Consider the following 10,321-nt stretch of genomic DNA (forward strand, 5'->3'; position numbering starts at 1 on the left):
TCTGCTCCAACCCGACCAGTCCTTTTTGCCATTAGCTTGTTCGTTCTTTGAACTCATTGCTTCCTCGCAGACCTCCTTTGGGAAGACACCGTCTCGCGGCGGCGAGAGATCACCACCGAGCTCAACCGCCGAAGGGCGGCCAAAATGGCCAAAACACTCCTTGATCCACCCCTTTCCTCTTCTCGACTCGCTCTCGTCGCCCTCCTCTCCGCCACCTCCGTCTTCTTCCTCTGGAAGTCCCGCCGCCGTCTCCGCGTCCTTCTCTCCCCCTACTCCTCCATGAATACCCCAAAACCTAGCCCTAGGGGAAAAATCATCTACGCCTCCGCCACCGGCACGTCCAGGTCTCTCGCTGGCCGCCTCTCCGACTGCCTCCGCTCCCACGGCCTCGCCTTCGATCTCGTCGACCCGAGGCACTACGAGCCGGAGGACCTCCCCAAGGAGTCCCTCGTCCTGATCGTGGCCTCCACCTGGGAGGAGGGGCGGCCGCCGCCCGATGCCCAGTTCCTCGCCCGGTGGCTCGCCGAGAGCGCCGCGGACTTCAGGGTCGGGTCGCTGCTCCTGGCCAAGTGCCGGTTCGCGGTGTTCGGCGTCGGGTCGAAGTCGTACGGCGATAGTTTCAATGCTGCGGCCAAGGACTTCTCGAAGTGGATGAGGGCGCTCGGGGCCTCGGAAATGGCGCCGGTGTGGGAAGGGGATGTGGATTCTGGGGATGTCGATGAGGTGTTCGAAGTATGGAGTCGACGGATTGTTGCATTACTGAAGGGAGAGGATTTGAAAAAAGAGTCGGGACATTCCGGTTCTATGGTGGAGAGCGTTGGTTTTGATGAATCTGACGAAGAGGTAGAGGAGGAAGTCCTGGAACCGGTTGTCGTGGATATGGAGGACATTGCTGGAAAAGCTCCTTCGAGGAGACCATCTGTTGCTTTAACGAACGGTTGGGAGAATGGTGTGAAAGATATGGTTACACCGGTTATTAGGGTAAACTTGGAGAAGCAGGTACACTGTGTTGTTCTAGGCTCTCCTGAAAATTGTGTTCTTTTTTTTCTATCTCCTGCACTGGTATGGTTATAAGCATTCCAGATCAACTGTGGAGAGACCTTTCTTATGTTGGGTACTAGAGTATTTTGTTTACAACATAGATTCATCTTTTTTATTTGCCAATTTGACATTTTTTACATAAAATAAATGTCATAAAGGATTGCCTTTCTCTACATGTAGTGAGGTGAACATCAAAATATTATGGAACAGAACTCAAAGGCTTACAATTTATCATGTACTTCGTGTAGAATTATCTATTAGTACTAGGTTCTTCTGGCATTTCGAGAACTGTTTTTTTTTTTTTTTTTTTGCTTTACTATCTCTCAGATATCAAAAAAGTTTCCAAATTAACTATATAACATCTCTTTTGCCAATTACTTCAATGTTGCAGGGATATAAAATTATTGGTTCACACAGTGGAGTAAAACTATGTAGGTGGACAAAGTCACAGCTCCGAGGTCGTGGGGGTTGTTACAAGCACTCATTTTATGGCATAGAGAGTCACAGGTAAAACGATTAATATTTCTCTGTTTTGGTTTGTTGTTACTAGTACATCTGCTAGGTTCTTGTTCTTTTCTTATTTCCTGATCCGGTGATTGTAATGCCATTTTGAACCTTGCTTCTTGTTACCACTTCTCTTAAAAAGTATGTAAGCATACAATATCAACTGAAAGAACTTTTTATTTTTATTTTGAGATGTTCATCACTCTTCAGCATGTACTAATCAGCGTTTGGAGGTTCTTCAAACTCTCTTCTTACTGAAAATATGTAATGTCATTTGTCTTCATGTACTAGTTAGAGTTTGAAGGTCAAAGTATAGTTTTGTTAAGGGATTTACTGAAAACATCAGCAGTGGAATTTCCAATGGATATGTCATTTGTCTTCATGTGCTTATTACGTTGGAGTAATAGATGTAAGATAGCTGAAATGTTTTGGTGATATGACATCCAAATTATATTTACTATGGGTTATTTTTCACATGCAGTCAAGCTTTTATACATATCTTGAACCCAGCAAAAACCACATGATTGGTATAGAAGAATAATCTCTAGTAGCAATTAGCCTTAAGGAACTATAGAGATGTAGGCCTTTGTTGCCCTAGACAAAAACCTATGAAATAAAAATGTTATTGTTGTCATTATTTCTTATTGTGGCTTATATGATGACATGGATAAGTATTTTCTGCATATTTCTTGTGACAATTGCTCCATCTCATGCTGAACTGAGTAAAGCCATTCTAATTTCTTATTTGAGCAGGTGTATGGAAGCAACACCTAGTTTGGCTTGTGCAAATAAATGTGTTTTCTGTTGGAGGCATCACACAAACCCTGTTGGGAAGAGCTGGCGGTGGAAGATGGACAATCCTCTAGAAATTGTAGATGTTGCCATCGATGAGCACACTAAAATGATTAAGCAAATGAAAGGTGTTCCAGGTGAGTGTCTTGCTTCTGTATTGTTCTAATGATGGTAGATTTTAGATCAGTCATGAATCACTGGTAGCCTGGTGTTCCATTTTTGTAATTCACATATGTAAGGTAATGGTTTGCACTTTGTACAATATGTGTGAATAGTTTCTTGATTTTTCAGATCCATGTCCATGTTATGTACTTTTAAGTTTTCTAGGTCTGTACTATCTGAAGTCTCTTGATTATTATATTAATCTGAAATTGTACCCTGATAGCATCTTGTACATTTCTGTTATATATATATATATATATATATATATGTGTGTGTGTGTGTGTGTGTGTGTGTGTGTGTGTGTGTGTGTGTGTGTGTCTGTGTCTGTGTCTGTGTCTGTGTCTGTCTCTGTGTGTGTGTGTGTGTGTGTGTGTGTGTGTGTGTGTGTGTGTGTGTGTGTGTCTCTGTCTCTGTCTGTGTCTGTGTCTGTGTCTGTGTCTGTGTCTGTGTCTGTGTGTGTCTCTGTCTCTGTCTCTGTCTGTGTCTGTGTCTGTGTCTGTGTCTGTGTCTGTGTCTGTGTCTGTGTGTGTGTTGTGGCTCAAACTTCTGTAAATTCATGAGTCCCTTTATTTTATTAGAGCCTCATGTCCTATGCATATTAGGGGAAAAGAAAAGAGTCGTTTGAATTCTCCTATCTTCCCTAATACAAGAACCACAAATTCCTTGTTTCTTCTTATAATCTAGGACTTTGTGCGTAATATGATGCCTTGTACTGCATAGCTTTGCACTCTTGATTCTTTTGTGGTAGCATTAGTTGTTATTTTGGCTTCCTGTTAAAACCTCTAACAAGATGATGTTATTCTTCTTAATGCAGGAGTAAAGCCAGAACGCTTGTCAGAAGGTCTCTCTCCTAGACATTGTGCCTTGTCTCTTGTTGGTGAACCAATAATGTATCCGGAGATTAATACACTTGTTGATGAGTTACATAGGAGACATATATCTACTTTCCTTGTTACAAATGCTCAATTTCCTGACAGGATAAAAATGTTGAAACCCATAACACAGGTTACCTTCTGCCTTCTTAATTATACATTGTTCTATATTATGTTTATGAAGATTGAATTTAGTCTGCTAAAGCTGAAGTTGAATGGCTATTAATATGGTTGCAGCTATATGTCAGTGTAGATGCAGCTACAAAAGACAGTCTAAAGGCAATTGATAGACCACTCTTTGGTGATTTCTGGGAGCGCTTTCTGGTGAATATCTGAAAAATTGAACATAGCATTTTGCATTACACTTCTCTAAAGTGCTTAGCATGCAGTGTATTTGTGTGGAGAATCTTCTGTTAGCTCTTTTTCATTCTTTTGATTCAGGCATATGTGAAATAATCTGGTCAAAATAAGTGCCCATGTAACAAGCACTAGTTGACAAATTAAGATTTGAACAAGTGAGATTGGTCCTAGGGGTTTGGAATAAAGATTGTTTGGATCAAATTGGATGATATGGATTGACAAAAAAAGATCAATATTTATAATATTACAGAAGTAAGAAAAAGTCATTTATACTAAAATATTGACTTTTGTGCATTCATCATGCAAAAAACAAAAAACAAAAAAAACAAAACATAAAAATACAAGTGCTTATTAGCACTTGCATTTTCTTTGCTGACAATTTTATATGGACAGTGGACTATTTAATTATGAACAATTGCCTGCTTATGCATGATCTCCTCTTTTTATTTGACTTTTGATGCCTTATGGACTTCTATATTGGGAGTTTTCTTACAGAAATTGCATGACTATATCAATGGTCAGTACCTTGTCAGAGTAGGAGGGGGATTTCACCAAGTCATAATGTTTTTTCTTCACATTCATTTTGCCTTTTGTTGGATATCATAAGAGGTTGTTCGGTACAAGCATAAACATCGTAGGGAATAAATGAACTATAAGCTAATAGTATATACTTTCTTTTTTGGATTGAGAATAGAAAAAATCACCTTGATTTTCTCGTCACCCAGATATCTATCTATAGAGGATAAATTACTCGATCATTTTGCTAAAATAGGATTTTTGGTCGCATCATATAAATCGACCACTGTGTTTGTTTTGCTCGTTACAAGATAACTTTTTATCCAGTTCTGAAATCAAACAATCCCAAGTATTCATTTGGTTCCTTTCAATTTATGGTTATGAGAACAGTTTGGAAAAATGCAATTTTTGATGTGGTATTTGATTAAATATTATCAGGATTCACTAAAAGCTCTGCGAGACAAGGAACAACGAACAGTTTACCGATTAACATTGGTTAAAGGGTGGAATGCAGAAGATGTAGAGGCATATGCAAACTTGCTTGGTATTGGAAAGCCTGATTTAGTTGAAATCAAAGGCGTGACGTATTGTGGCACGTGAGTTGCTTGTGTGGTTTATTTCCAGCATAGAACTGCATTTCCAAAGGTACTAAATGCTTCTTTTTGCTCATCACAGTTCTGCCACATCAAAGCTGACAATGGACAATGTTCCTTGGCATTCTGATGTTAAAGCCTTTTCAGAGGCTTTGGCAATGAAAAGCAGTGGTGAATATGAGGTCGCCTGTGAGCATGCTCATTCTTGCTGCGTCCTCCTAGCAAAGGTGGATAAGTTCAAGATAAACGGTGAATGGTACACATGGATAGATTATGAACGATTTCATGAGCTGGTAATTTTCTTGAAGTCTTGCTCCTGTAGTATCCCTTGTAATGTTCAGTGATTTACTAATACAAGTTTACTGAAATTGGCAACAGGTGGCTTCAGGAAAGTCATTCAAGACAGAAGACTACATGGCTCGTACGCCTTCCTGGGCTGTATATGGAGCAGAGGAAGGTGGATTTGATCCAGATCAATCTCGATACAGGAAAGAGAGGCGTCATGGAGCTGCAAGCGTGCAGACCTAGCTGGTCACTGTTCAAGTGGCGCTATGTATTTTTCGCCAACCAGCAGGTGCTGAGCCAGATCAGTTTCTTGCGGTAAAGTTTTACTCTTGTTGTTGGGTATGTGTACTGTAAATTGCTTGCAGAATACTTAGGTAGACGATCGGGAAGTTATGATTAGCTACCTGGTCAGATAAATTTTTGCATGTTTTGCCCTCCAAAGAGGAACTTTTTGCTGACACATCTATATGGGGGATCAAGTAGCAGGTGAAAGCATAGTTGTTTTGCCAAACATCTATTTTGATCAATGAGAAGATCAAAATTATAACTACTTTCTCCAAATCTTGAGAGCTTGGATGTCAATATCTTTTCAAAAAGTTATGGGCCCATGTGGAAAGCAAACTATCTTCAAGGAATCATCTCAAAAGCAGGGTAATTTCATGAAAGCTTCCTACTCTTTGTGTGCAGTGCTGACAGCTCCACTAGTATGCTAACTTGTTTTTTTGGTTTATACGTTTGATTCCTCATGACCCTTTAAAGTGAGGTTCTTTGGCACTACAATTTGTAGAAGGCAGTTTCTTCCCTTCTTCATTTGGATTTATCACCCAATTGAATTGGGTCTCTTTTAATGATTGAACAGATTTGGATAGAAATGTCAATATCTAAAGCGGGTCCAAGCAATTTGGCTAAAATTTGCAGAGAATTCAACCTTCTATTATTTCCAGCCATGTTGGGAAATAAAGGATGATTTTAAGTGAACCTTCTATTATAAAGTTAGCTGAACTTATTATAAATAAATTTTGTCTAGTATTTTTGCAAATATGATTTTAGATTTATTATATTAAAATTATGGAGACCGTAGATTTATTGTGCTGCAGAAGTTTAATGTCAAATATCATTATATAGCAATTGAATATGCCAAGGGCATTAATTATATATTATATCTCGTAATTAGGTTACCTTTAATATTTTAAATTTTATATTTTAAAAATTATATTCACATCTTTATAATTACTAAAGTGAAATAACTAAATCTATTTATTTTAATATCATCGGTTTTACTAATGAAAATATGAAAATAAAAGATTAAAAATAATTTTAATAAGTTGGTAGTGGCAGACGACGACGACGGTGTCATTAGGGGGTCGCAGGTATCTGTTGTAGAGGAAAAAAGCGACAACGAAAGGTAAGGGTTGTTCGGTAACTATGTCGATAATGAATACGATAACATAGTCGACGATGAATTCCATAACCCATATTTTTCTATCATGATCAAATACATTCATCGGAAGTTGGACAATTGCTCGCCTATTAGCCTTCCAGAGTTCCGATGGACAATTGCTCGCCTATTAGCCTTCCAGAGCTTTCCTTCCCGATCGACGATAATTGCAACAAAAAGAACTCCTCTGATGAGCCTTTATCTCCCCTTTTTTATGCACATGCCAGAATTGATACAGTAGTGGAGGCAACGACAAGAGTTCCGACAACCTTAGCTTTAGTTTAAGCGATCTGTCCGATGGGTCAACAACGAGGTGGCCACCATCTTTACTATAGATCTCATGACAACCACCACCATCCATGTTGATGTTGACGTAATTGCCGAGCAGCAAAAGGGCCATTGTTGCGTATGATGGTGGACATCGTGGCATCTACAACGAAGGTGATAGTCACCTTACTACTGACCCATTGGGCGGATTACTCGACTCGAAGTTGGGGTGAGCGGTTGTCGCTCCCCCTCACTACCGCGTTAATTCTGATATGGGCATAAAAAAGGAAGATGGGGGACTCATCGAAGGAAGAGTTCTATTTACCATGATTGTCGTCGACTAAAAAGGAAAGCTCTAGAAGGCCAACAGGTAAGCGATTATTAAGCTCTCAATGGACGTATTCGATAGTGGTAGAAAAACATGGATCCCGACATTCGATGTTGAGTACATCATCGTACTCATCATCGATGTTGTTGCTGAGTAGTCCTCACCTCTCGTCATCACTTTTTCATCTACAACAGTCACCCGCGGAGCCCAATGGTGTCATGATCCGTTATCATCGACGTTATCCACCACCACCAATTGAAATATTAACATTATCTTTTTATCTTTTATGTGTATATTTTTATTAGTAAAATCGATTACGTTAGGATAAATAAATCTAGATAGTTTAATTATAAGAATATCAAAATAATTTTTTAAAGTATATATAAAAATAACTAATTACATGGGTAATCTATAAAACTAACTAATTACGTGAAGAAAACTAAAATTTAGGATGCCACATCGCTCCGAAAGATTTTAGTTGTGAATCATCTCTGGCACAGAGGCGAGAGAAACCGGTATCAAAGGTATCACTCTTTCTCAAATGTGGCAGAGACGACGTGTGAGTCGAGTCCATGAAACCGACCGCAAGAACTCGCGATTCAACTCGAAGGAGGTCCGCATCTGAACCGGCATCAATTCGCTCGGCTTAATTCTCAACAATCGACCGGTTGGTTCACGGAAGCCGGAAGTCCACGAGACGCGGAGATACAGGGAGGGAGCGAGGACTGTGGAGATAGCGGAGTGACGAAGCGATGTCGCCGGGGATGATCAATGCGAACCCCATAGTGCACGCGAAGAAGGAGAGGATCACCCGAGCGCTCGCTCGGAGGATGTCCGTCCCGACGACGCCCTCGTTGTCTTTTATAACCTTCGTCCAACTGATTTCTCTGTTGTTTTCCTCTCGATTGCTGTTGTCGGTGCTGATACCTCACCCAAACGCAGCCGATTCTGTCTCGAATGCTGTTGTCGCAACAAAGCTCTCAAGGTTCTTATACAGACCTTCCGATTCATTTGTCGGAGAAAGCTATCTATCATCGTATCTACCCATTATTGTATTGTATGCCTGAATCGATGAGCATAATGATCATGTATTGTTGGATGCATCATCAAATCCCTCGTGTCTGTGACATGATAAGAACACATCTCCATGCATGTACATCAGTGAAGAGTGCAAGCTGGTGCATGGCCAATCATCCTATTCGTTAGATGTGATCTACAAATTCATCTTTCAATGCCTGCATGAACCATCTGCATAGATAATATCATGAGCTAACATTTTCTTCCCACAGGTTTTTCCTTTTTTTTCATTCTATCAGGAGATGATCAGATAGGATTCCGTATAGTTAATCCTAGTGAACACATCTCCGACACCTGTGACCGCAACTAGCAAAGCCGATAGCGATCGGAGAGTTGTCTCGGCTCCAATTCCAGTTGCAGGAGATCTCAGATCTGCGATCTAAGATCTAGGATATGAGAGCGACCGGGGAGGGGTCCAAGAGCAATGATCGGGGGCTCCGGCTCTTGCTTCGACTCCGAAAGTGGGTCGCGGACAATAAGTTAATATTTAGTCGTCATTTGTGTGAGGCTCACGAAGAATTATTCGTTGTGGGTATGCCTACACGGTTTTGCCCTTTCGAGGTTTGTGAGTCTTAAAAAGCGTCTCTAAGGATAAGGATGACTCGACGGACTTATAAGCTCTTGGCTCCCCTACTTCTCAATCAATATAAAACTAAATACTCTTATCAATGCTCTCCCCATAGGGGAGCCAAGGGATCATGACCCTTCTAGCATCATAATGTTGATGCCATCGATTGGGAATCGGCACAGTTTAATTCTGTCTCGAAGGCACAAGCTCATCTAACAATTGTGCAAGGCGATAGGAGTCTTAGGAATGTCTAGTTGAAGTGATCCTAAGGTGACCGTCGAATGTCGAGATGGTTTTTGAGTCAAACTGACGGGGTGTTGGCCTCCTTAGGGTTCTAGAGATGAGCTAAGGTGTGTCTTGGCTTCATTAAGAACCCTACACAAGCGGTCAGCGTTGAGGGGATTTCCTAACCCGATCCCTCCGATTATAAAGTTAGTACGAGTAGAGTAGGAACAGTAGAAGTTTTACATCGAGTCTCCTCTTCAGACCTTGGGGACCGACTTTTATACCTAGGTAGCTAGCGGAGGGAGACCGACTGTTGATGGGGACCTAGCGTGTATGCCCTCTTGAGGCTCATTTATGCAAATGGTCGAATGGTACGGTTCCTTATCATATGTCGTCAGTGAAGGATGACTACAGAGGCATCGCTTATCAGCACTGGCGACCACTCAGAATAGGCGAACAACGATCGATCGTACCAGTCGATCGAAGAAGGGGCAAACAAGCTTTTTCACAAGGGAGTTATTACTCCCGACGATCGACGTGTGTCGCCTTTCCCAAAATCATAGTATGGTGGGGGCAGAAGGTTCTTGCCTTGTCATCTACCGTTATGACACGGACTTAGCTGGTTTTGCCTAAGTCGTGCGGCACCCTTGCGTGTCCGTCCGCAAAGGTCAGCCTCCCCGAAGTCTCCCATTGTCCCTTAGGACCACCAAAAGAGAGAACGGGTTAGAGAAAACGCCTCAATCGGGATCCACAAGCAAACATGTCCGAAAAACACTTCAAAGACAATGCAAATTACAAATAGACTTTACAAGCTCTGAACAATGGCACAAAAAAGGGTAAAATGGTCCATTACAGACCGAAAAGCTCTCGCGCGTGTCCACATGACACAACCTTTATTTACAAGCCTAAAGAGGCCACCAACCCAACTAAAATGGGACTATTAAGCCTTCGGCCGCCCCTCTACATGTTGTACAAGGCATGAACATGCCAAAAGACACGGACACACATAAGCATTACATCGAACATCTTGTTTAGAAGTTTGTCCGTGACATTCTCCCCCACTTATCCCTTCGACGTCCTCGTCGAAGCCTTTGTGAACACTGCAACTCTTCGCCTTTGCTGAGTCTTCAATCTTCTGCTCCAGCTGCAATGCACCTCCTGGCTCCCAACTGCTCTCCGCTGCTGTTTCTGAGTAGTCGAACCTTTGATCCGCCATGCTGCTTCAACTCGCCAATGACTCTAACTCTGGTGTGGGGTTGGCTGAGTTGTGTTGATCCTCATTGATTCCTGCGG

The 10,321-nt window shown here is 41.4% G+C and overlaps 1 protein-coding gene across 1 annotated transcript; it reads left to right on the top strand.

The window, feature by feature from the left end:
* Positions 1-21: 21 nt before the first annotated feature.
* On the top strand, positions 22-5,675 carry LOC135672904 (S-adenosyl-L-methionine-dependent tRNA 4-demethylwyosine synthase-like). The gene is made up of 8 exons (XM_065181386.1): positions 22-999; positions 1,433-1,548; positions 2,299-2,474; positions 3,314-3,504; positions 3,609-3,695; positions 4,686-4,843; positions 4,923-5,133; positions 5,219-5,675. The coding sequence occupies exons 1-8, from the start codon at positions 145-147 to the stop codon at positions 5,366-5,368; spliced, it is 1,944 nt and encodes a 647-aa protein (XP_065037458.1). The 5' UTR covers positions 22-144; the 3' UTR covers positions 5,369-5,675.
* Positions 5,676-10,321: the final 4,646 nt, after the last annotated feature.

This window comes from Musa acuminata, chromosome BXJ1-5 (genome assembly GCF_036884655.1).
Source record: "Musa acuminata AAA Group cultivar baxijiao chromosome BXJ1-5, Cavendish_Baxijiao_AAA, whole genome shotgun sequence".
Lineage (NCBI taxonomy): Eukaryota > Viridiplantae > Streptophyta > Magnoliopsida > Zingiberales > Musaceae > Musa > Musa acuminata.

Coding starts and splice junctions, on each gene's coding strand:
- LOC135672904 (XM_065181386.1), top strand. CDS start 145: ATGGCCAAAACACTCCTTGATCCACCCCTTTCCTCTTCTCGACTCGCT. Junction 3,696..4,685: donor ATTTCTGGGAGCGCTTTCTG/GTGAATATCTGA, acceptor AAATATTATCAG/GATTCACTAAAAGCTCTGCG. Junction 4,844..4,922: donor GGCGTGACGTATTGTGGCAC/GTGAGTTGCTTG, acceptor TGCTCATCACAG/TTCTGCCACATCAAAGCTGA.